General features: G+C 47.2%; 1 protein-coding gene across 1 annotated transcript in view; it reads left to right on the top strand.

Annotated features, from left to right (window-relative positions):
- The window catches only part of LOC106609308 (protein O-mannosyl-transferase TMTC1), a 91,432-nt gene that overhangs the window by 48,806 nt on the left and 15,363 nt on the right, over positions 1 to 27,263 (top strand). Inside the window, exons 5-10 of the mRNA XM_014207977.3 lie at positions 8,427 to 8,508; positions 8,770 to 8,873; positions 13,744 to 13,933; positions 18,473 to 18,594; positions 23,360 to 23,527; positions 25,724 to 25,837. Coding sequence (XP_014063452.2) covers positions 8,427 to 8,508; positions 8,770 to 8,873; positions 13,744 to 13,933; positions 18,473 to 18,594; positions 23,360 to 23,527; positions 25,724 to 25,837 — 780 coding nt within the window. The remainder of the gene's footprint in view (positions 1 to 8,426; positions 8,509 to 8,769; positions 8,874 to 13,743; positions 13,934 to 18,472; positions 18,595 to 23,359; positions 23,528 to 25,723; positions 25,838 to 27,263) is intronic.

Below are 27,263 nucleotides of genomic sequence, written 5' to 3' on the forward strand. Positions count from 1 at the left end.
GCGTATACGAATGCTGAGCTTATAGATTCCCATGAGAACCTCTCCCATCCAACCTGACAGAGCTTGAGAGGATCTGCAGAGAAGAATGGGAGAAACTCAAATACATGTGTAGCGTCATACCCAAGAAGACTCAAGGCTGTAATCGCTGCCCGAAGGTGCTTCAACACATTACTGAGTAAAGGGTCTGAATATTTATGTAAATGTCATATTTCAGTTTAACATTTCTAATACATTTGCAAAATTTTCCAAAAAACGTTAACCAATTTTATAATAAGGCTGTAACGTAACAAAATGTGGGAAAAAGTCAAGTGATTTGAATGCTGAGCTTATAGATTCCCATGATAACCTCTCCTCTTCTCTTCTCATCTCTTTTTCTTTCTCATTCTCTTATTCTTCCTGTGTCTTTCTTGTCTGGACCACCACTTCACCTCCCTGGTGGTTTCTGTCTTCTGGTGGATGAGCTGACTGTCCGTCACTCCTGAATAAGTCATATCCCAGAGAGAGAACACACTGCAGGAAAACCCTCTGCTGCACCATGTCAAGGAATCTGTTCTCTCCTTTAGGTCAAGCACGCTGAAAGTGTTGGTGGTGTGTGTATTTGTCTTCATTCGGGTGTGTGTCTTTGTCCATCTGTGAGTGTGTGTGCGTGTGTCATTATTCATCTCTGTGTGTGTCCATGCATGCATGTGTGCGTCGGTACATCTTGGTCCGTGGTATCTGCAGAGTTACTAATGAAGGGGCTGCTCTCAGCGCTGGGCCTCAGTATTAATAACCAGCAGCCAGAAATAGACCTGAATACTCTTAACATGCTAATACAATCAGCATGGAGCCCTGTCCGTTTCCCTAGCAGCCTATTCACTACCACTCTGGTACCACACTGCCTCTCTGTAGAACATCATTATCCTTTCTATACTGTGTGTGTGTGTGTGTGTGTGTGTGTGTGTGTGTGTGTGTGTGTGTGTGTGTGTGTGTGTGTGTGTGTGTGTGTGTGTGTGTGTCTAGTATCGTGGCAAGGAAACAAAACACAAAGCAGATTTAACTTCTTCAGGAAAACCACTGTAATATTAAAAACATCATTATGCTGTCACCCAGAGACACAGGTATTTATTTTCCAGCCTATAGCACAATATGTTACATACAGCAGGTTTTTGAAGGACCACAGAGTTTGGTCTGCATTGTGTTTGCCATGGAAAAAAATATTGCGATACTGGTTTACTCACAGCCCTAGTGTGTATATGTCACAGGAGGCGGCTGAGGGGAGGACGGCTCATCATAATGGCTGGAACGGAGCAAATGGAATGGCATTAAACCATGTATTTGATACCTTTCCACTGATTCCGCTCCAGTTGTTACCACGAGCCCATCCTCCCCAATTAAGGTAGCACCAGCCTCCTGTGGTGTGTGTGTGTGTGTGTGTGTGTGTGTGTTTATTGTTAAAGATGTTAGTGTAGATGTGAAATGATGGAGATGATTATACTATAAGTGGGTTATGTAGGTAAAGGAGAAACTGAGTGATCCGTATAGTGTGAGGGGGAGTGTGTTCAGATGATTGCCTACCTGCTATACCATACAGGACGTCTGGCAGTGTGCACCTATTAGAGACATTATACAGGGACGTTAAGCGTTAGACGACCACGTAACACCACCTACTGTGACTGCCTACATGGATTCTGTAAATAGAACTCATGCCTGAGTGAGATGATTGCAGAAGCATAGAGCATACGGGACCCCTAACCCCAAGAAATCTGCTGGTGATATAGAAAGGGAAACAGACGAGGAGGGGTCTTTATGCTTTACAACTCAGGGACTTGAGTTAGATGATTGCAGAAGCATAGAGCATACGGGACCCCTAACCCCAAGAAATCTGCTGGTGATATAGAAAAGGAAACAGACGAGGAGGGGTCTTTATGCTTTACAACTCAGGGACTTGAGTTAGATGATTGCAGAAGCATAGAGCATACGGGACCCCTAACCCCAAGAAATCTGCTGGTGATATAGAAAAGGAAACAGACGAGGAGGGGTCTTTATGCTTTACAACTCAGGGACTTGAGTTAGATGATTGCTATCTATGGAGGCGCAGATGGGAACATATTTGCCAGTTGAAATCATGGGTGGCCATTTCCTGAATGTTCTAGTCCTTTGGTTTTCCTGGCACGTTCCTCTGCCTTCCTGTTCCTAAAGAGGACTAGAGAGGGGCTGACCCTGGCCCTCAGCACCATCACCATCCTCTGCATTACAATACCCTCTGTCTCTCTGTCGCTTTGTCTCTCTGTCTCTGTCTCTCTGTCTCTCTGTCTCTGTCTCTCTGTCTCTGTCTCTCTGTCGCTTTGTCCCTCTGTCTCTCTGTCTCTGTCTCTCTGTCTCTGTCTCTCTGTCGCTTTGTCTCTCTGTCTCTGTCTCTCTGTCTCTGTCTCTCTGTCTCTGTCTCTCTGTCGCTTTGTCTCTCTGTCTCTGTCTCTCTGTCTCTCTGTCTCTCTGTCTCTCTGTCTCTGTCTCTCTGTCTCTCTGTCTCTGTCTCTCTGTCCCTCTGTCTCTCTGTCTCTCTGTCTCTGTCTCTCTGTCTCTGTCTCTCTGTCTCTGTCTCTCTGTCTCTCTGTCTCTCTGTCGCTTTGTCCCTCTGTCTCTCTGTCTCTCTGTCTCTCTGTCTCTGTCTCTCTGTCTCTGTCTCTCTGTCTGTGTCTCTCTGTCTCTCTGTCTGTCTCTCTGTCTGTCTGTCTGTCTGTCTGTCTGTCTGTCTGTCTGTCTGTCTGTCTGTCTCTCTGTCTCTCTGTCTCTCTGTCTCTCTGTCTGTGTCTCTCTGTCTGTCTGTCTGTCTGTCTCTCTGTCTCTCTAGTTACATTTACTATATTGGCATGATGTGACAATGTACATATTGCCAAAGCTTACTTTGGAGATTTGCAATATTAACAAAATAATAATAATCAATGTTGTCAATGGGACAACAGTAACAACAATAATCAAGGGTCAAAATAACCATACATATAGCAATAAGAGGAGAGGACATGTGCAGGTTGCTCGCTCTCTCTCGCTCTCATCTAATTCCATATTTCCATGAAATGCGGGGAGCTTTCCAGTGGCTTATGGACAGAAGTGAATTCATGCGGACATCAGACTGATGTGAAAAGCGTTTTGTTTTTAAATCCCAGGGTGAACGAGGTGAAGGGGATTGGTACATGTATCCCTGCACTCTTTCCCCCTACCTATTATCTCACAGCTGTGATGGGCTGTCATTGTTATGCTGCCTCACACAACCCAGGGAACAAACACACACACACACACACACACACACACTGTAGCTGGAACAATACCTTCCCGGCAAGCGGCGGTATATCCGCACTAACACCCTCACACACTACTGTGCGTACACAAAACCTCTCTCATACACAACCACCTTCGCCAATTACCTGGGCAAGCCTACGACCAAACTACAATACCTCCTTCAAGTTCCCTCCCACACTCACCCACACATGGAGCCTTACTAATGAAGTAGAATCCTGCAGCCACAGAATGGAGCACATGGTAACCCTCTCCCTATGACAGGACCTCCTCACTGGGAGGAAACGGCCTAAATCAGAGCCAAAATGGAGCCCACTATCCTAATGAGCGTGAAGCAGCAGGCTCAGCATAGCGGAACCCATTTCCTGGTCTTGTGTGATTTTGGGCTGTGGGCCTTTTGTCATGTGCACTAAGCTGTGTTAATTTCAGTTTAGCAGGCTAGCTCTGAATGTACGCTGATTGGTCAACAATGGAACTGACTAGCAGTAGAGCGCTAAGTGTACTATTATGAATCGGATCTGTGTGTGTGTGTGTAATCACTCTACCCTCTCAATTTTAGTTCCCCTACAGCATTCAGTTCCAGCCCCTGTGAGGGACTGGAGGGATTTAAAAAACAGCAAAGCAAGAAGTTTCTCAGTAAACAGATTGTGAGATTGAGGCTAAACTGAGGGAATATGGGAGAGATGTGTTTTAATATGGGAGAGATGCCCCTCTACACTTCCACTGATACGCCTCTGGGTCTCGTTAAAAGGTCTGTGCAGAGTTGATTGGTAAGCAAGAAGTGTGTGTGTGTGTTTCTCTGTGTATGATAAATGACTGGTCAGCATTGTCAGTCAAGCCTATGGTAGACCTTATGTCACACACACAAACACACACACACACGCAGTAAAACAAACTCAATTTTTTATTTCCGTACGGATTCCCAATCCTAATCTTTCTCTTGGTGATTATATAATTCAGACTTTGACCCTATCTAGCAGGGGGATGAGTGTTGTTTGGGGTACTGCTGCAGTTATTTCTGTGCTTCACTGCTCTCAAAGCCCTGCAACCTAATCTTGATTATGACATAATGAACATGGGGGGGGGGGTGTGTTTTAAAAGCAACCGCAACAGAGGAGATCGTTTGGCAGGACATCACCTGCAGGATTGAACAAAGGAAACAGTCGTCATGGATTTAAGAGCTCTCGTATTACTGTCCCCAACTCTCCAATCCCCCTCTCCTCCTCTCCCCCTCTCCTCCTCTCCCCCTCTCCTCCTCTCCTCCTCTCCTCCTCTCCTCCTCCCTCCAGGATAGTCTGCGCTGTCACTGCTCAATGATTCAGCATCCAACCCACACCGCTTTGCTGTAGTTTATCCCTTTCTTGAAGGATAAAAGTGGTCTCTTGGGTGCGTGAGATTGCGTCTGTGTGCATAGGTTTCACACACTCCTTCTCTGCCCTATCACGTTCTGCTCCTCCTTCACTCTAAAGCTATTTTGTAGTGTGTTTTATAGTGTGTGTGTTTTATTGTGTGTGTGTGGTTAGTGTGTGTTTCACTCCAAAGCTATTTTATAGAGTGTGTTTGTGTACTCCCTATCCATTTGCCTGTCTTTTTCCTTCTACTCCTTGACAAAGTGTTTTGAGGCACACTCTTAAGATACACTGAGGAATCTGGTTGACTGTCAGGTTGCCAAACACTGGTATGACCACGCCTTATCTCACACCATTGATACAACACCTAACACTGCATGAACATTGTCTTTCCGGTCTCCTCCAAAACGTATTCTCACCAAACGGTACTTCCTTTCCTTCTGTCCAGTCAATAAACCGTGAGCATAAATGAGCGCTGTGGGTTGGGCCAGCCCCGCAGGGTGGTTGCCGTAGCACCCAGTCTCTGATCTCCCTTTCTGTTTGAACTCGGCGTCGTACGATAATAAAGCAAAGAACTCATCACTTATTCAACACAGAGAAGCAGCAGGGACAGAGATGTAGCATGACTGCTGCGCAAACAGCACCTAGTCTGTGTCAGCCAATGCCCCCGGACCAGGGACAGTGCCCTTTTTCTGTGTTTTAAATAATCATGTGTGTACAAGCTTGTGTGTGCGTGCGTGTGTGTGCGTGTGTGTGTGTGTGTGTGTGTGTGCGTGCGTGCGTGCGTGCGTGCGTGCGTGCGTGCGAACAGACACAGGGGGATGGTGTGTTCAGATGTATTACAGAGGCTATTACAGCACTGCGTCCTTTCCTGCAGCAGGGTCCAATCAGATGAGCTTCTACAGTTTCACTGGACTCCTGTTCCATTGTGTTTGTGTTATGGGATGATTTATTGATTCCCCACTTGAGGAGAATAGCCTGGGAGATGATTGTGTTTCTGTAGACAGTGGAGGGGCCTCCATGGGGGAGGAAGAGGGGGACAGGAACCACTCTTTGTAGTGATGGGATGGGTCAGGTAGAAGGGGCGGGCAGACATTAGGCAGCAGACACAGGGAAGGGGTACCAAGAGATTGACACACACACACACACACACACACACACACACACACACACACACACACACACACACACACACACACACACACACACACACACACACACGTTGCATGATGCGACAAAGGCCTGCCTGTATTGGCCTCTACACTGTAGCTGTGTGCGCAGCCCTTCACATTACATCACCCATCACACCACAGGAACAGAAATCCCTACGGCCCTTTTGACCCAGAGGTGACCTGAGGTGTAAGGCAGGGCAGACGCTGGGGACTGCTTCATCCAGTCGCCCCTGAGAAGGAGAGTGTGCCAACCAAGCCAACAGACACTTAACCATGAATGCTGCATCCTTGCACTCTCTTATACGCGTGCGTGCGCGCACACACACACACACACACCTCCCTCGTGCAGGGCTGTCATCTAAGATAGTCCTAAGTAGAAGGTAATCCATTGTAACATGAGACAGTGTTAAGTGCCAGGGTATCATCACATCTACTGGGGATTAACAGGAATAGGTACACACACACCTTTCTGGTCTCCACGAGTATAGTTAAACACGTCCACTCACATGCAGAGAGGCAGAACTCATTCCTTTTTCATATGTGTGGAAAGCAGAAGTCAGACCTGTATATATGTGTGTGTGTGTGTGTGTGTGTGTGTGTGTGTGTGTGACAGAATATAATTCTTTCCTCTGTACCTTAAACACAATGTGGTTAGTTTGAAGGTAGAGAGGCGCTGCCATTGATCCAGAACTCCTATACAGAACACTTTCACCCCAGGCCCTTTTTCCCCACTGAGCTGATAGGGGGGCATAAATAACAGTGGCACGTGAGGGCGACAGACTGAATGGCATGGGAGGAGGAGAAAGAAATACCACATCCGAGCAGGAGAGTTACAAAAATGACTGGAAGGGAAAGGGGGGGGATAACCTATTCAGTTGTACACCTGAATGCATTCAACTGAAATGTGTCTTCTGCATTTAACCCAACCCCTCTGAATCAGAGAGGTGCGGGGGGGGGGGGGGGGGCTGCCTTAATCCAGGTCATCGGCGACCGGGGAGCAGTTGTCTAACTGCGCTGTTCAAGGGCAGCTCGGGGTTTCGACCTCTCAGTTACTGGCCCAACGCTCCTGCCGCCTGGAGCATAGCCTGTTGTGAATGGACTGTTATTCACCCAGCCGAGAGTAGTTACACAGTGACAGTTATTTATGTTATTCAGTCCTTGGGGTTTTGGAGGGTTTTTCCTGCAAGCCCATGTTGTGTGTATGTGTGTGCTTCATATAGAGATGTGTGTGTGTGTGTTGTCTGTCTATGTTTCCATGGTGTGTAACTGATCCCTGGTGTATAATGTCTAAGACAGACAATACACGCACACACTCTTGCACTCACACACACAGACACACACACTGCATCACTAAGCAGTGCGAGGAAGGTGGCTCCACTCTTGAACAATCAACCACATCTCAATGTCTCTCCCCTCCACCCCCAAACTACCCCCTCCCTCCACCTCGTCATTCATCCCTCCCTGAAACCACGGTCACAGTTGTCATGACAAATGAACGTCCTGTTGTGTGGATGCGTGGTGATGTCTTGCCCATCAGGCCTTTGGGGAGAGGGAGAGGTCTGAGAACGCAACAATACCTGTCTCTGTGTGTGTGTGTGTGTGTGTGTGTGTGTGTGTGTGTGTGTGTGTGTGTGTTTGTCTGTTTGTTTGTTTGTTTGTTACATCTCATTCTTCTACACAGCATGAAATCTGTCTTTTCAGCGGAGCTCAAATCTGTAATGTTTCCCAAAGTCGACATGTCTCTTTACATTCCGTGCTCGGAATTTTGTCTGCGTGAGCGTTGCCGACTCTCAGAATCTCTCGCCCCTTTCTCTCCCTGCTTTCCCCTCTCTCTCTCTGTCTCTCTCTGTCTCTGTCTCTCTCTGTGTCTCTCTCTCTGTCTCTCTCTCTCTGTCTCTCTCTCTCTGTCTCTCTCTCTGTCTCTGTCTCTCTCTCTCTCTCTGTCTCTCTCTCTGTCTCTCTCTCTGTCTCTCTCTCTCTGTCTCTCTCTCTCTCTCTCTCTCTCTCTCTCTCTCTCTCTCTCTCTCTCTCTCTCGCTGTGTTGCTGCCTCAGTGACTGTGGGATTTTTAGAATGCACTTCACAGCATTGCACAGGCTTACAAACACATCGTGACAAGATAATGACACCCGTTTGCAATTGTTTTGTTCTTTTAAACTCTCCTTCTCTCTTTCTAATGTCTCTGTAGCATTAGATAGACACCAGAGTTCCAGACTCTCTCTCCTCTCTCTCCTCTCTCTCTCTCACTTCCTTGACTTGCTCTGGCAGATATTCTCACTTCCGTCTTTCTTTTATCTGTCTCTACTGATTTCTTCTTCTTTCTCTCCCCTTGTCTTTCTCTCCCCAGGTCTCTGTCTGTGCACCTCTGTTATATAAGACACTTCATACTCTTCCCCTCTCTTTCCTCCACCTCCCTTCTCCTTTCCTCTCCTCTCATCCTCCTCTATCCCCCATTATGGAGTCTCAATGCCCTTAGTGAGTGTACATGTGGAATAGTGAACAGGTAAACCGATGAGACTAGACATGCCATTAACCCTGTTGGAGGATTCAACTGTATGTGTCAGTTCTCTGACTCAAATATTATAGGTCTGTTCCCTGACCTTTCATCTCTCCGTGTTGTTGTGTTCCAGGCACCTCTCCAGCTCCAAGATGAAGGATCTTCTCAGAATCTCCGTCCCTTTCCTCAAACGAGCCTGTGCCGTCTCTCTCTATGTGAGAATCAACCACAACCATACAACTATGTCTATATCTCAGTACACATCTGTTTGGTATAGCAATCATGTTGAATGTGTAGGTTAAAGGACAGGTTCGATGTTATGTTCGGTACAGTTAACATGATATAAGTTGATGAATGTGTAGGTTAAAGCACCGGTTTGATGTTAGGTTTTGGTACATTTCACTGTTAAGTTGATATTTGTAAATGTAGGTCGAGTTGAATGGTAATGTCCTGCTGTTCACTCCTCCCTCCTGTAGGTGGCGATCATCATGTCCTTCAGGCTCTGGCTGATGGGCGGCTCCATGCCTCTCTTCTCGGAGCAGGACAACCCAGCCTCCTTCTCTCCTCACCTGCTCACCAGGTTATTCCTAGCCCTATCACAGACATGTTAAATCAATTCCAATGCTAAAATGCTAGGATACTGTATTTCCTGCTACATGTAACCACTATATTAAAAGTTGTATAAAAGGCTATGAATATACAGAGAACCACAAATAGACCCAAACAACAGCCTCCCTCCCTGGGTTAGCCTCCTACCCGCTCCCCAGGCTTCAGGGCCTACCCCATGGTTGTAGACCTCCGAGTGCGTGAGCAGTAGCACTCTGGTCCCTATCTGCAGTGGCAGACACTGTAGCTGTCCTCTGGCAACAGATTATCTGTCATTAGCTCTTGCAAGGCCACCTGGGAAATGTACTTCCCAAATCGCTTCATACCCTACATCCAATCCTTCTTTGCCTCCTTCCCTACTTTCTTCCTGGCACTGTCTCAAGGATGCTCTTGTCATTGAGAAAGGAGAATGTCAGTTTCAGTGTTAAAAACATTTCCATCCAGCTAGCCATCTATTTGCTGTCTATGTATCCATCAGTCAGTGTGCTCCATAATGTTTTAATGAAGAGATGCGTCTCGTAGTGAATACTGAGGATTGAGACTAACCTTGTCCTTTTGATTCTGCCAATCAGTCAGATATGGATATGTGTGTATGAGAAGTGTGTGTGTGAAGAGTGTGTATCGTCCTTGGTGCGTGTGGTCTGTGTTCATTCATTCCCACTCCATCTGTGGTGATGCAGAAGTGATTATCCATCATGTCAGCGGTTCTCTGCCAATCCATTTATAATTCATCACAGCGCCCTCCCTTCTGTCATTAATCTACCCTGTGTGTGTGTGTGATGGTGTGTGTGAGGTTGTGTGTGTGTGTGTGTGTGTGTAGGTATGTCTGTCTGTGTGTGTGTGTAGGTGCTTGAGTGATTTATTTGAATAAACATGCGGACTGCGGTTACAGCTTGATATGACATATTTATCAACTGCGGGGGACTGGAGAAGTAGCTGTGTGTGTGTGTGTGTGTGGTGTGTGTGTGTGTGTGTGTGTGTGTGTGTTGTGCGTGCGTGCGTGTGTGTGCGCGTGGGTGTGTGTGTAGGTGCTTAAGTGATTCATTTGAATAAACAAGCGGACTGCGGTTTACAGTTTTGTATTACTGATTTATCAACCGCGGGGGACTGGAGAAGTAGCTGCTTCCTATATGAATTTGTTGGGTTCTAATTTTCAGAGTAAAAACTCTACAGACTCTATGAAAGCTTTAAACTAAATGTATTCTGCCCAGAGGGTCAATACAGCTGCGTTAGACATGGTTTCACCCGTGGTACTGTATACATACCCCACCTTGGGTGGAGTCTCCTCCTCATGGCTACACATTGCATCCTTATTGCTAGGCAGGGAGCTAAGAGATATGGGCCTTAAACACTTCCTCCCCTTATCAGTACTGCCCCATGTGACCGTGTTCCCTGCACTCAGCCCCTCCCAAACTTCATTATGGCCCCCCTCACGTCTCCTTTTATAACTAATGATTCATAATAGTTCAAGCTCAAAAACCAAACCTATCAAATGATATGCAACAGTCTAGCCCAGCCTGGTTAATGGGACTGTGTGGGCGTGTTTTTATCTTCAACTGACCATGTTGCAGACCAGTGACATTTCTGTTGATTTAGCGTTTTCTATTCCTCTCTCGTTTCTCATAAAGGTCAGGTGTGTTATTGCCTATTTGTGTGTGTGTGTGTGTGTGTGTGTGTGTGTGTGTGTGTGTGTGTGTGTGTGGTGTGTGTGTGTGTGTGTGTGTGTGTGTGTGTGTGTGTGTGTAATTGTCTAGTTGAGTGTGTACATCAAATTTAATGCTGACAGCTTTTTGAGAATCTTGAGTGTCATACTGCAACTCACATTCTAATCCATTAAACATCAAGTGCCATTGTCTGTGATTGCCTTTTTCTGTGTGTGTGTGTGTGTGTGTGTGTGTGTGTGTGTGTGTGTGTGTGTGTGTGTGTGTGTGTGTGTGTGTGTGTGTGTGTGTGTGTGTGTGTGCCCATGTGCGTGCATGTATTTATTTACCTGTGTGTGTGTGTGTGTGTGTGTGTGTGTGTGTGTGTGTGTGTGTGTGTGTGTGTGTGTGTATTTCAAGGGTATTTGTCTTTCTGGTGTGTCAGTATCCTCTGCGCTGAGTGGTGTGGAGTGCTCTCCTCACATAATGACTGTGTGAGCCTTTAAGACTGTTAAGCTGGTTGGTTTGACACCTGATTTCAGGACTCTTGATCAGAGAGAACATGCTGGAACACAGGAGACCGAGGAGACACAGCTACAGTCCTCAAACCTCCTATCACCTACCTGTCAGCAACTGCTATTCATTTCCTCCTTTATTCTTTCTCTCTGTCTCGATGTCTCTCTCTCTTTCTTCTGTCCCTCTCTGTTTCTTGATTACTCTCTTTCTCCCTCTCCCGTTTTCTCTCTCTTTCCTTTTCTTTCTCGTTTTTTCAAACATGCATCACTTTCCTCTCTCTCTTTTCTCCTCCCTCACTTCTCCCTGCCCTGTCTCCTCCTCCTCTGTTAGGAAATGCTGTGCGTGTTGTGCTTAGTGGGGAGAGAGGGGGGTTGTGGGCGGTGGGGGAATTGAATCTATGTCCCGTTCCAGTCTGATCATGGCAGTTGGTGAGCATACTCCTCCATGTTTAACTCTCTGGTTCTGTCAGTCGCCAAGTGTGTGTGTGTGTGTGTGTGTGTGTGTGTGTGTGTGTGTGTGTGTGTGTGTGTGTGTGTGTGTGTGTGTGTGTGTGTGTGTGTGTGTGTGTGTGTGTGTGTGTGTGTGTGTGTGTGTGTGTGTGTGTGTGCACATGTTTGTTCATGCTTGTGCATGTCTGTCTATCTGTATGTCTTTCAAATTTAAAATTCAAATTTATTTATATAGCCCTTCTTACATCAGCTGATATCTCAAAGTGCTGTACAGAAACCCAGCCTAAAACCCCAAACAGCAAGCAATGCAGGTGTAGAAGCACGGTGGCTAGGAAAAACTCTCTAGAAAGGCCAAAACCTAGGAAGAAACCTAGAGAGGAACCAGGCTATGAGGGGTGGCCAATCCTCTTCTGGCTGTGCCGGGTGGAGATTATAACAGAACATGGCCAAGATGTTCAAACTTTCATAGATGACTAGCAGGGTCAAATAATAATAATCACAGTAGTTGTCGAGGGTGCAACAGGTCAGCACCTCAGGAGGAAATGTCAGTTGGCTTTTCATAGCCGATCATAGAGAGTATCTCTACCGCTCCTTTCTCTTCAATAGCCAGCCTGACTGGATGGCAAAAACAGAAAGAGAAGGTTGATATTCTATGCATCCATTGCACTTATCTAGCCTCCTATTCAACAGGGATTTCCCCTCATTCTACTATAGCACTAGGTTAGGTGAAGCTATCAATAGATCACTTAATGTCGTCCCCCGGCGTTAGATGTTCCTCCGTAAATCGATGACATATCAGCAGTTCATATTCACCCTGCATCCCCTCTCAAATCAACAGGCAATCTGAACCCGCCTGTCCAAATCAATGGTGAATTGACTTTCCCCATCTATTCTATGGGAAGCTTGTTTTGCTGCAGAGAGATAATCAATGTGTAATCTATGCATATCTCTGAAGCTGCTGCTCTTCTGCGTGGGAGGAGAATGCTGATAGGGTATCACAGTGTTCTCATGCACTTCTGACCAGAGATAGGGCTGGGTGCCATTTGGATGCAGAAACACACACATGCAAATGACTTCTAGCATCGCCCTATTGTGTGTGTGTGTGTGTGTGTGTGTGTGTGTGTGTGTGTGTGTGTGTGTGTGTGTGTGTGTGTGTGTGTGTGTGTGTGTGTGTGTGTGTGTGTGTGTGTGTGTGTGTGTGTGTGTGTGTGTGTGTGTGTGTGTGTGTGTGTGTGTGTGTGTGTGTGTGTGTGTGTTTCTGCCCGTGAGGGTTTGTGTGGGTGTTAGGATTCATTTTCTTCAGTGCACTGAAGCACACAAATATGCCCTTAACCATTCGCTGTTTCAAGTCACATCGACTATGTGTCCATTTGAAAAGTTTTGTCTTACAGTTCACCATCCCAAGTACCGAACTCACTAACTCATCTCCAGTCATAGCTTCAGCTACAGAGCAGTTCATACAGAACCGTTCCTTACAGCTCTGTGTTTGTTGTAGAAGTTAGTCCTTGAGTAGAGGAACGGCCACCCACTCAGACTGGAGCTAAAGCCTCTCCATTTCCATAGAGGAGCCAGCTTATCTGTTCTAAATGATAAGGGGCAGCCATTGACTGTAATGGAGAATCATTTTGTGATTTAACAGTGTGTGTGTCTGTGTGTGTGTGTGTGTGTTCTCTATCGCTTCCCGCTCCCCTCGCTCTGTTTTCTTTCATTACTCATTCTCCTCTCTCAGCTACCAGTCCTTTCCCTTTCCCCTACTCCCCCACTCCTCCCATCTCCTCTCTCCATCTCTTCTCTGTCTCCTGCTCAGTCAAGCAGACCTCTCATTCCTCTCTTTCTGTCCGTGGCCATGTAATGGTCTCAGGTAGCTCCCCCAGTGCGACAGAATCAATAGCGCAGCCGCTCGGGCTCCTGCGTCCCAAGTGGCACCATATGGCCTTTGTAGTGCACTACATTTTGACCAGGACCCATAGAGCTCTGATCAACAGTAGTGCACCAGAGGGAATAGGGTTCCATTTGGGACACAGCCCCCATATCTAAACTCACAGAGGACATGATGACCAACAGAACAGGAACAGGATGTTCTTTCATGACTGTTGGCAGTAAACAGTGTGATTGACTACAGTGCGATTCAACTTCCTGTACATGTAATGAACGAATGTGACCAATAGTTAACATTTGAACCCCCTCTCTCTTTCTATTTGTCTCCGTTCTTTCCTCTTCTCTTGTCTTCTCGCTCTAGGTTCCTGACCTACTGCTACCTGTTGGCGTTCAACGCGTGGATGCTGCTGTCTCCCGCGGTGCTGTGTTATGACTGGCAGGTGGGCAGTATACCCCTGGTGGAGTCACTGTGGGACATGCGCAACGTCGCCGCCCTGCTGCTGGGAGTGGTCATGGTCGCCCTCTGTCTGCACTGTGTCATGTCGCTACAGGTGAGATGGACATGGAGATTAGGTGCCCTCAGAACAGCCTCAATTCGTCGGGGCGTGGACTTTACAAGGTGTCGGAAGTATTCCACAGGGATGCTGGCCCATGTTGACTTCGATGCTTCCCACAATTGTGTCAAATTGGCTGGATGTCCTTTGGTTGAGGGACCATTCTTGATACACACGGGAAACTGTTGAGCGTCAAAAACCCAGCAGCGTTGAAGTTCTTGACACAAACCGGTGCGCCTGGCACCTACTACCATACCCCGTTCAAAGGCACTTAAATATGTTGTCTCTGCCCATTCACCCTCTGAATGGTACACATACACAATCCATGTCTCAATTGTCTCAAGGCTTAAAAACCCTTCTTTAACCTGTCTCCTCCCCTTCATCTACTCTGATTTGAAGCACATTTAACAAATAAGGGATCATAGCTTTCACTTGGATTCACCTGGTCAGTCTATGTCATGGAACAAGCATAATGGTCAGAATGTTTTGTACACAGTGTATTGGTTATATCTGTCTAGTACTTTGAAGTCTACGTTGGAAGCTAGGGGTTTCTGAATTAGGCCTGCTTTTACACACTGATACTCACAGGTTTCTAAACACAGACACTATGCTATCAAAACTCTCACCTTCCAATCACACCACACTCTGTTAGAGGAGTCGCTCAAACTCTCACACGTTATTTGCCCGACCCACACCGTGAACATACAGTACACGCTTTCTCTGCGTTGCCGTGGTGACAGGCAGTGTTTAGAGAAGGAGACTTATTATGTGTGAAAAGTGTGTGTCCTATGCGTGTTTATGCCAGGTGGGTATCGGGTAGGCTCTCACACGACACCCTCCTCTTAGTGCATCCACCCTGCCTCCCTCTCTCTCTCTCTCTCTCTCTCTCTCTCTCTCTCTCTCTCTCTCTCTCTCTCTCTCTCCTCTCGCTCTCTCCCTCCTCCTCTCTTTCTCCCCTGAGATGAACTCATTCTACAAGCCTTATTCAATCAAGCCTGCTTGTCAAAAGCATCATTCATCGTTACTGAATAGACCTTTGGTCTCCATCCCACTCAGACAGATTGAGAGGTGTCTCAGTTGCTATTGTCAGCTGTCGACGCAGGTGTGTGCGTGTGCGTGTGCGTGTGCATGCCAGAGCAAGATGAGGAAAGACAAATTCAAGTGAGGAAAAGCTAGATAGAGAGATGCAGTACGAATGAGAGGGAGAGTAAAAGAGAGGAAGCGGAAGAAGAGGGAGCATGAAAACTTTTCCATTAGCAGGGAAGAGTGAGGAAATTAGATGAACATTTAATTGGCCAGCCCCTGCTGGGTGGGAACAGGGATTACTGTAGGAGAAGCTGACTCATACTCTACGATACAGCAATGGTATTCTGCTGTGCACTAATCAGACAGGGTTAAACTCATTAGGCTGGTTAGTGTCATTGGTTGTTAAGACAAGTTATCACTGCTTTGATGGCTTTATTTCGAGAGAGAGAGAGAGAGAGAGAGAGAGAGAGAGATGGAAGGTAATGTGCAGCACATTTATCCTCTGATGAGAGTGGAGTGGTACCATGATGGAGGGTTCATATTACTAGAAATTCCATCTTTCTCACACCTGTCTCTTCCTTTACTGCTTTCTTTATCTTTTTCTCCCTATTTCAATCTTCTGTTTTTCTCTCTTTCCCCCTCTCTCCCCTGTCTCTCTCTCTGACATCACTTTGCTCTGTCTGTTTTGCTGAGGTTTGCATGCGGCTGGGTTATTGATAAATGATGAGTCAAATGGCTTTCTCCCTTCCTCGCTCTCTGCCTCTCTCTGTCTCTCGCTCTCTCTCTCTCTCTCCCTCTCTCCCGTCACACTCCCGACATGCTACAAAGGCCCTTGGGAGATGTCCCATAGTGTCACACAGTGCCATCAGTGTGACCTGCCTCCGTAACCCCTGTGAACTCCCCTAGAGAGATCTGTCTGTATCATCACCCACAACCACCTCAAGCAGAATGCACAGGTGACCCTTGACCCCAGGAAGTAATTGGTGCATCACTCCTGTCCCCTGTCTGTGGTTGTCACTTCCTGGTTCCTGCCCTTAACCTTGACCTCAAGAAGTCATTGAAGCATTTAAAGCCCGGTCTGTGGGCGCGTTCCAGGCCCGGCTACATTGCAGTTTCCTGCTAGGTCACACAACGCCTGGATGAATGCAGTCCATGCCGCCATTGCTTGATGTGGGCATTGTGACTGCAATATACAGTAGTTTGTCTGCAACATAGTCAATGTCATAGAATTTGAATGACCACTTCCAGGGTCGGTCACTTCCAGATTTATATCCCTGACCATTGACATGGGGGGTGTGGGGGGGTCAGTACATCATCAGCAAAGGCATACAGAACCAACAGCTGTCTGAGAGGAACAAGTATGTGAGAGGGCAGGGAAATCCTGAGAGGAACAAGTACGTGAGAGGGCAGGGAAAGCCTGAGAGGAACAAGTACGTGAGAGGGCAGGGAAAGCCTGAGAGGAACAAGTATGTGAGAGGGCAGGGAAAGCCTGAGAGGAACAGAGTACGTGAGAGAAGGCAGGGAAAGCCTGAGAGGAACAAGTACGTGAGAGGGCAGGGAAAGCCTGAGAGGAACAAGTATGTGAGAGGGCAGGGAAAGCCTGAGAGGAACAGATATGAGAGAAGGCAGGGAAAGCCTGAGAGGAACAAGTACGTGAGAGGGCAGGGAAAGCCTGAGAGGAACAAGTATGTGAGAGGGCAGGGAAAGCCTGAGAGGAACAGATATGAGAGAAGGCAGGGAAAGCCTGAGAGGAACAGATATGAGAGAGGGCATGGAAAGCCTGAGAGGAACAAGTACGTGAGAGGGCAGGGAAAGCCTGAGAGGAACAAGTATGAGAGAGGGCAGGGAAAGCCTGAGAGGAACAAGTATGTGAGAGGGCAGGGAAAGCCTGAGAGGAACAAGTATGTGAGAGGGCAGGGAAAGCCTGAGAGGAACAGATATGAGAGAAGGCAGGGAAAGCCTGAGAGGAACAAGTACGTGAGAGGGCAGGGAAAGCCTGAGAGGAACAGATATGAGAGAAGGCAGGGAAAGCCTGAGAGGAACAAGTACGTGAGAGGGCAGGGAAAGCCTGAGAGGAACAGATATGAGAGAGGGCAGGGAAAGCCTGAGAGGAACAAGTATGTGAGAGGGCAGGGAAAGCCTGAGAGGAACAGATATGAGAGAAGGCAGGGAAAGCCTGAGAGGAACAAGTACGTGAAAGGGCAGGGAAATCCATCAGTTGTAGTAGTCATCTGGAGCACTGGGCTGGAGCACAGAATATTCTTCTACACCAGGGGTTGAGAGAGGAGGAGAGAGGAAAGGAGGGATGGTGGGAAGAAAAGAGGAGAGGCGGAGAAGAGAGAGGAGTAGACTGACAGGAAACTAGAGGACATTTGGAATGGAAAGGAAAGAGTTGACAAGAGAGTAGAGGACTGAGGAGATGACTGGTAAAGGGATGGAGAGATTGACGGGGCGGAAGAGCGAGAAGAGATGAACAGATGACAGAGATGTGGAGGAGGATGGAGGGAGACAGGTCTGCAAGGTTAAAGCAGCTGTGTCACCGCCTGACAAACTGTGACAGACGTTGTACAGGCGCCTGCTGCCGTCACCATGGCAACGGAGAAGCAGTTGAGACATTGCTCTCTTCTACACTTCTCAAGGAGAGAAGAGAGGGAGGGAGGAGGGAGGGAGGGAGAGAGAGAGAGAGAGGGGGGGGGGGAGAGAGAGAGAGAGACCCAACCTCCCCCATCCATTCACTGGTCCACTCCACTGCCTACTGTATGGGATCACACTGCTTAGAGCAGCACGGTTGAATGGGGGAGAGTGTGTGTGCATGTGTTAATTACTGTGTGGTCCTATCTATGGCACAATATCTCGCCCCCAGTCTGTGTGCTTCCATGTGTGTGTGTCTGTAGTTGACTTAGTGTGTGATCCTATCTATGTCCGCACGCTGTAGAGTACGTCCCGCGGTGTGATTAGGAGGTCGACAAGAGAATGAGGCGTGGATTGGACCGGCGGCTTAATTAAGACGCCGCGGCTTTGGAACTGTAATTTGACGAGGGAATCAACGCCATTACTGAGGGCACAGTCATTAGACCAATTAGCTTCTGTTTGTTCTAATAACCACGCCGGCTATGTTCAGAATGGAAAAATACAGAGGGATTTTCCTCTCTTATTAAAAATGAATCGGTTCAACGCAGAGTAGATTTAAAATGAATGAACTGTTTTTAATGATCTACTCAATCGCCGTCGGGCTTCGGTATTTCAGGGCATCAGTCAGATATGCTCAGTAACTAAGTGTGACATGTATAATGAATATGCCATTGATCTATTTCCACTGCTGTTTGAGGTGGGCGTGCTTACGTGCACGTTATGTATTCGAACACTGGACAGTATGTGTGCTACTGCGTACAACATGAAGGCAACAGGCAAAATGATTAAATGTGGGAATTTTAGGCTCTGGTTTTCCTATGGACGTGCTAACCTTTCACACTTTCTCTCCCTCTCTCTCTTTCCCTCCTCTCTCTGTAGAGGTTGGAGAATAGGGAGGTGTTGCTGGGGGTGTTGTTCCTGGTCTTTCCCTTCATCCCGGCCAGTAACCTCTTCTTCAGAGTGGGCTTCGTGGTGGCAGAGAGGGTCCTCTACATGCCCAGGTGGGTTGTGTGTGTGTGTGTGTGTGTGTTATTGTAGGTAATGTGTGTGTTGTGTGTGTTTTCCCACCTCTAAACCTCTCTGGGTTAGGATGGTTTGTAATTAGATAGCTGGTGTAATTCTCCCGTGTGCAGTAGTGTGTAGACTAGCGTGGTTGCCCTTAATGCATTTGTGTGTGTTTTAGGGCTGACCCCATTTAGTCAACTGGTCGATTGTTTGCGAAGGCCAGAAACAGTGAGCAGCAGGAGGACCAGGTTCTGTTTAGGCTATATTGATCTCTGGCTCTCTCTTTTTAGTAATTTGTGTGTCTTCATTTTTATCCTACATCTACTCTAGTTGATTTATATAAAAATACACTTAAAAAAAAAAAATTCATCCAAAAACAGACGACTCGGTCGACCAATATATTTTTGTTGTTGGGGACTGCCCTAGTGTGTTTATTTGTGCGGGAGTTTACAAGAGTGTGTACGAGTGAGTGATTGAACATATGGAGAGTGCATCACACACGCACACCACACACACACACACACACACACACACACACACACACACACACACACACACACAGGTTATTTTGATTTTCTGCTGTGCTTCACACTTCGGTCAAGGGCCTCTGGTACGTCCTTGTAGTGGATTCCTATGAAGTGCTCTCTCTCTCCTGCCTCTTTCCTTTACGCTCTCTTGTCCCTCTCTCCTTTACTTTCTGCTCTCTCCATCTCTCTGTTCTCTCCCGCTTCCTTGCATCTCTCTAAGGGCTCCTTCCTCCTTCAGTGCTTTCAAGGGCTTCCCAGATAATATTGTTCTATTTATTTTTCCTGATGCTGATATCATATAAGATAATCTAATTCTGTTTGTCTGTCAATGCTCTAACACTCTTCTTCTCTTTCTCTCTCTTTCTCTCTCTCTCTCTCTCTCTCTCTCTCTCTCTCCTCTCTCTCTCTCTCTCTCTCTCTCTCTCTCGACTTTCCATTTTCCTGTCTCACGGCCTACCCCCATCTCTTTCTGCTAATCCGGTCCCTGTGTGTGTATGTATGTGTGTGCGCATGCGTGTGTGTGTGTGTGTAAGATTATCATGGCCGTAGGGGCCCGGAGCCCTGATCAGGCTCAGATGGGCCCTTGGGGGCCTCTGCCCTTTAAACACACATGCTTGCCTGCACGCACACAGACACACTCCTGCAGGTTGAGAGTTTAGAGTATATAGCCTGGAGGAAGCCATGGGGGGGGGGGGGGGGGGGGGGGGAGCTGTGTAAAATCTGCTCACTTCATCTCTCTCCACTCACTTAAACTCCTGCATAATGACAGAATAAAGTGTCAACAGATGCTTCTGAAATATGTAAACGATCCACCTCAAAAGCACTTCCCATTGCTGTGATAGGAGGAGTACGGAACTCCTCCTCCTGTACCGTTGGAGAGCTGATCAAACAGAAAACATGCAACTGTTTCCCGATGTGTATGTGTTGTATCGTCTCAGGCAGGTATATGTACTGTACAGTACAGTATGTGTGTTATTACAGCCTCAGTGTAACTAACCAGCGCAGTGGAATACTTGTCAACGAGGCAGAGGGCATGCTGGGATTGATTTAAAGTGAAGGGAACATGAGGCGACGCTAAAGAGAGACCCCTCATCTCTGCCTCTGCCTGCAGTGTGTTACCTGTTAGGCTAAATGTAGTCCAGACACATGGCTGGGCACAGGGTTTTCACTTCCATCTAAATGTAGTTTCTATTGGACATGGTTGCTTTAGGGAGGTTTCTGCACATCCAATAGGGTTTGTCCTGCTCTATATCCCCGTTTAACGTCCTCCTACCCTCTTCCTTCCTTTCCCTATCGCAGCCTAACTCAAATAGTTCTAATTCCCCCCTCCCTCCTTCTCTCCCTCCCTCAATCCCTCGCCACCCCTCAAACTATTCATTCTGCTAATCTTTCCTTGCTCGGGTCTGCAGGGGACTTTCACTTATACTCCCTGAGTCATCTGCGTAGCTGAGCGCAGGATTAGTAGTGATTTCCATGCAGACAGGTTCCCCATCCCAGGGTTTAATATCGCCCACGCGGAGCTCGCCACTCGCCCGCTAAATGAATTCCACCCCAGCCTGAGATATTAGAGATGCATCACTAACCCGCTGCAAATGCAAAAGGGGATCGAGATTGTGTGTGTGTGTGTGAGACAGAGAGCGATTGCAATTATGTGAGCTAGCGTTTGAGTGAGTGTGTGTGTGTGTGTGTGTGTGTGTGTGTGTGTGTGTGTGTGTGACTGTTTACATGAGAGAGAGAGAGAGATGTGTGATTTGTGATTGCGGCTAGAGAGACAGAATGTGGATGTGTGTGGGTGTATGAGAATGTATTGGAATAGATTGGAATCTTGTGTAATAGGACATTTCTACTATCCCTTTCCACTTTGCCGTGCCTGCAGACAAAATCTTTGTTTGCTTTTCAAATTAAACATTTGCCAGGTTCTCAGTTATCATTCTGTGTGTTGTTAATTGATTTTCTCCGATGCTGTATACCTTCCCTTTGTCTGACTTTCTGACGAACGCGCTAGCGGAACTTTTTAATGAAGCCCCAAGCGTACGAAGGCATCTCCGGGGAAACGGAGTTCTGCTCCGTGTGTTTTTTGAGAGCTTTTCCGCTGCCTGCAATCACACAACCATTTTACTCCTCAAGAGAGCAAGAGGGAATGCTGGAACGTTATCATGGCAGGCAGGCAGGCTTGGTGTGTGTGTGTGTGTGTGTGTGTGTGTGTGTGGCAGGGCTATACAACTGAAAGAGGCGCGGCCATTTCAGCTGAATCTAGTGGCGGGGCTTTTCAGAGAGAGGACAATTAGCGCAGGGTAATCTCATTCATGATAATGCTGATTCACTCAGTTTACGGTCTGCTGTCTGAGATCAACGTCACAGTGCCTGCTCTCTCACACACGCACACACACACACACACACACACACACACACACACACACACACACACGCATACACACACACCGTGTCATTCTGAGAGACTGCACTTCTCTCATATGTCACATGCGTTGTTTCACACAGGCCTCAAAGGCTTATTATGCTTACTCACGCACAACGCACAAACACACACACACAGTACTCAGATGGGAGTTGTGCAGTGTGTGTGCCCATCCCCGCTGTGTATTATCAGCCAGACCCCTGTAATGAGGATAGTTTTCTGCTCAGTGAATTCCAGCGTGTGATATCAAGGTCCCCACTTAGGCTGGCATTCATCCCTGTCCGCCCACCCAGGACTCTGATTCGGGGGGGGTGGGCCGTGCCGTGCGCCAGGGTAAATATTAGCACTGGCTAGGCCGTTAGCTCTAACAGCAGAATGTCTAAAGCAGGACTGATGGCTGCCGGGACTGTCTGGGTGCTCTCTCGCTCTTTCTTCTCTCTCTGTCTCCCTTTCTCTCTCTGTCTGACACACACACTCAGGAGGATACTGTAAATCAGCAGACAGACTTTAAATAGCTGACCGCTAGCACTCTCCCATTTATTCTCCCTCGGTTTCAATCACTCTCTTTGGCTCCTCTCTCGCTCTTCTCCTCTGTCTGTCTGTCGCCGTCTCGTTCTATCACATCTGTACTTTTAACACCGCCTCCGTTCTTTTTTCAACCTGTTCTCACATTCTGTCTCTCTCTCTCTCTCAAGCTGATTTTCCTCTGTGTTACTTTCTCACAATGTCTCCTGGTTTTATGTTGTCCACCCACTTTCCTTCCTTCTGTCTGGGTTTGTAGTGGAAACTGCAATGGTGTGGAAGGAATGAGAGAGCCCTGTTTGCCCTGTACACACACACACATGCACGCACCGATGAATGTGCATACACACACACACACACACACACACACACACACACACACACACACACAGGGGTGTGAGACAGCATTGGGGTGGGAGATGTGGTTTGTTCAGTCTTAGGTGTGTGTGTTTGGGGAGGAAGGGGATTGTAAGGAAGCAGCCATGTTATATTTCCTGTGGAAAAACAGTGTACTGTGGGATTGGAGAGGGGGGATTCTTGGATAGACTTCTAGGACTTCTTGAACTCTGGATAACTGAAAAGCACGTCATTTTCTTGTGTGTGTGCATGTGTACATGCATCATATGTGTGTGGACGTGCTGTTAAAGCCATCAGACTCCTCCAACTAAGGGAGCGGCTCATCACGCTATGTTTAGCTCAAACTGTCAGGACACAGCGACCAGGGACGTCTTAACCATAAACAGGAAGTGTATGAGCGGCCAATGAGAGCTTCCTGTTCTAGAGAGGGGCGTTTTCTTCATGTGTCATTTTATTGTGTCATTTTCTTATTGAATCCTGTCCAGGGAAAACACTAGAGAAGCACATTGGTCTCAGAGTAGTGAATGAGTTTGAGAGCAGGATGAATACAAAGTTTTATTCATGTATGTACTTACTCTGCAGCACTGGACTGGAGATGAGTGAGTGGGAGATAATTGAAAGATATCTCTCTTTCTCTCTTCCCATCCCCCCTCATTTCGGCTCCCCTCCTCTCCTTCCTCTTTCTTCTCTCTTTCCCTGTACTACATCTCTCCCTTCCCCCTCTTTACTTTTACCAACTCCCCTCTCTTTCCCTGCCTCCCCTCCTCACTCACATACCTTTCTCTAACTTCTCTCCTTCCCCCATCCTGTCTCCTTCCCCCCACTCCTCTCTCCCTCATCTTCACCCCCCTTCTTCTCTCTGACCTTTTATCCCCATCTTTCTTCACTCCCCTCTCCCTCTCTCTCCCCTTTACCCCCTCCCCCTCCCTCCTCCCCCAGTATGGGTTACTGTATCCTGGTGGCCCATGGCCTGGGGAGGTTGTGTTCTGTGGTGGGTCGCTGGGGCACCACGGCCCTGACCGTCTCCACGCTGCTGCTCCTCCTGCTCTTCTCCTGGAAGACCGTTCAGCAGAACGACATCTGGCTGTCCCGGGAGTCCCTCTTCAGGTCAGTGGGATGGGGGGGTGTGTGTGTGTGTGTGTGTGTGTGTGTGTGTGTGTGTGTGTGTGTGGGTGTGTGGGTGTGTGTGTGTGTGTGTGTCAGGCCCTGATTCATGTAAGTTATCACCAGTAGCACATTAGAGAGGCTCGCTCTTTCCACACACATTTTCTCTTCCTCTCTCCCACTATTTACCCTTCCTCTCTCCTTCCTTCCACACACTCTCCTTTCCATGTTGTTTTACAAGCCAGATTAATGGGTGTGAATATAAAGCTGTTTATCAGAACATGGCAAGGTCAGATTACATGCTAATCACACACACACACACACACACACACACACGGGTGCACGCAAGCACACCCCCTGACCCCATCTACAGTATATGTCCTCAGCAGACGTCATCTCTCTCCCAGACTCGGCCGCATGCTGTTTATCGATTCGTTTATCTGTCCATTCCTCTTTCTGTCTGCCTCGCTAACAGATAAGGACATGCTACTAAGACAGCTCATTTCATCCCTCCATACCTCCATCCCTTCATCTCTCATTCTGGGATCTAGGCAATTTACTTGTCTAACATCAGCTAGCTTGCGCTGAAGTGGGAGGGCAATATTTGAGGTGTGTCCTTAAAAACTAGCGCAATAGTGACAATTTCATGCAGCGCTAAAGGGACGATTTAAGACCCACGAAAAGCAGGTCTTAACAGTAATGCAGTTGGTAATGGCATGGATTTCGAGAGCGGAAGCGCAGCCTATCCAGCCATGACACAGTACCTTTTGTGCCGGTGAATCTCGTAGTTAGAAACGACTGGTTTCCCTCCAAAACCAAGCACAGCCTACCTTCCTCTTAATGAAGGCCGGTTTAGCAGCATCTCAAAGCTGTGTATTTTTATCCTGGCCATTAGCCAAATAGCCTATGATTAAAGGGCTTTTAAATGGTCTACTGAGAGTGCTTTGAAATATTTGAGAGGTTTTAGCCCTCATTCTTTTTATTATTTATAATTCACATACCTGCATAATTCATTGAACTTGTTCGAGTGAGCTATCCATCTCCATTTTCAAAGAGCGGCCCTCGTCCGATTCCAAAAGACACGCTCCTTCAAACCATTCAGTCCTATAATGCCATGTCAACGGCAGATTTTGTTGTTGTTGTTGAGAATCTGCCTTGCAAATAGGATACAATGATACAATATTAGTATTTTGTATAGACGTGCAAATGTTATGCGTAAAGACATTTAGGCCTACATGTGCGAACAGTGCCACGGTACAAGAGAAGCGATTTATGATTTCATGCTTCTGACCCCATCCAATGTAGAAATATTGTTGTGGCTTTAAAAAACAGATAGCTTTTTTTGGGGGGGGTTATATGATTAAAGACCAAGCCCTTCATAGGCTACCCTTAGGCCTAGGCTACTAACGAATGCTGGTTCAATGGCAATGCATTGTCTTTTTTATCCTTGCCTTGCAAAGTAGCCTATCTATAAAAGGTGTTTAAATGGTCTATTCGTCAGAGTGCCTTGAATTAAAAAATATACTTCACATCCTAAAACATACGAACAAATCTTACTTGCATTCTTAATTTCACTTGTTCAGGTATCCATCCCCATCTCCAAACAGCACCTCTCATCCAATTACCAAAGACGTGCTCCTCCAAACATATTTAAATGATTTAGTCCTATAATCCCGTATCAACGGTAGGCCTAGGCTATATTTTGCTCTTGAGAACGTGCCCCACACATGTACAATTTACAGGAGCCTAGTATTTTTTATTTTAGGAGAAGTGCGATGAGGAAAGACATGTAGGCTCGTTGAAGCCAATCACAACAATGTTGACCGTCAACACTCCAAACATATTGATTTTTACTGTTACCATCACTCGTTACTGTGGCCTAAGCTTTTTATTAAAATGTAGTATCAATCCGCAATGGACCAGGATGAGCAAATTCAGTTCCCCCAGTCGAATTGCAGTTGATGACAACGCAAACACCATCAATAACTCATAGAACTTGAGACAAACACATGCGGTAAAAGGCGACTGCACTTCCTGATTTGGCCTTGTTTTGAAGATTGCTCATTAAGAATGCTAGCAGCCACGACCGAAGCCAAGCGAGAGTTGTCTTGGGTGTGTGGTTTCGTGTGGGTGTGTTATGTTCATCTGTTTCACTGCCTCTCCTACTTTTCCCCTCATCCTCTCTCTCTCTCTTTACAGGTCTGGCATCCAGACGTTGCCTCACAACGCCAAGGTTCACTACAACTACGCCAACTTCCTGAAAGACAGAGGGCGCCACCAAGAGGCCATCCACCACTACAAAACTGCTCTCAGGTCAGTTATAGTGTCCATAATGACAGAGCTTTTGCTGTTTACACCACTACAAATCTGCTCTAAAGTCAATCTCAGTGTCCAAGAAAGTAAAACTACAGGAATAAGAGGGAGTTTAGGTGTTTCGTCCTGATCACCATGTCCATGGGACACAGTCCCGCCAAACCACAGTCATTCCTCAACCACAATAACACCATCAGCTTTCAACGTTGAGGGATTCGGTCGTTCTGCCAAAACCACAGTCTAGGTTCTCAGGGCATATTTGGAACCTCAGGTGACCTCACCCACTCCAGGACCTGAAAGTATTCAAGTTACAGTCAAAATTACATTCGAGGTAAGAAAACCCACTGAGAAATGGTAAGAAACCCCATTGAAATCTTGGCTCCAAACCTCAATCAGCAAGCGGTCATGAAGCGGTCAGGTAGGTCTCAACGGAGAACAGTTCTTCGCCCTTGCTCCAGGACAAAGAGAGGACATCTTTCTTAATATGGCACGTCGTCCCAATAATGTCTAGACTGTACCTCCAGGCCTAACTAGAATTAATTCATTTAACTAGGAGGCACATTATTGATTATCGTAGGTTGATGGTCCGCCCCCTCAATTAATTACAAAACACCCTTTTATTAAATCAGGAGAAACTCTGTTTGCTGCGCATAAAGGCACACACACACGCACACACACACTCTCTTGCTTGCACACACAGACACACACTAGATTGCATATTCTCAAGCATGTAATGGCCTTGTCTCAGCTCGATGCTTGCACCCCATTCATCTCAGTGAGACACAAACACACAGCGCTGTACCTAATGAAGAAGGGATCCATTTGTTCTGCCTGTCACTGGCCCTGGCCCAGAGGGTTATATATTTACCCCCAAGTCCAGCTTTCCCTTTTTCTCGTCCCCCTCTCTTCCCTCCCCACTACCACCCTCCATTCTTCTTGAGTCATAACTGATGATCCTTTCAGTGCTCTGTCATTTAGTTTATGTGTGTGTGTGTGTGTGTGTGTGTGTGTGTGTGTGTGTGTGTGTGTGTGTGTGTGTGTGTGTGTGTGTGTGTGTGTGTGTGTGTGTGTGTGTGTGTGTGTGTGTGTGTGTGTGTGTGTGTGTGTGTGTGTGTGTGTGAGAGAGAGAGTTGTTTGTCTCAGTCATCAGTATTTGACTGACAGGAGCAAGGAAATCATGCTGTGTATGTCTGCTGCTGTATCTGAGTCTCTCTCTCCTCCTCTCTCCCCTTCTCCCTTCCCTCCTCCCCCCTTCCCACTTCCCACCTCCTCCCTTCCCCCCTCCTCTCTCTTCTCTCCCCTCCGCCTGTTTTCTCTCCTCCCCCCTTCCCTCCATGTCCCGTCCCTCCTCCACTCTCTGCTCTCTCCTCCTCCTTTCTCCCCTCCTCCTCTCTCCTCTCTTTCATTGTGCCAGGGGCTAGCTAGA

This window comes from Salmo salar, chromosome 07 (assembly GCF_965601325.2).
Source record: "Salmo salar chromosome 07, fSalSal1, whole genome shotgun sequence".
Lineage (NCBI taxonomy): Eukaryota > Metazoa > Chordata > Actinopteri > Salmoniformes > Salmonidae > Salmo > Salmo salar.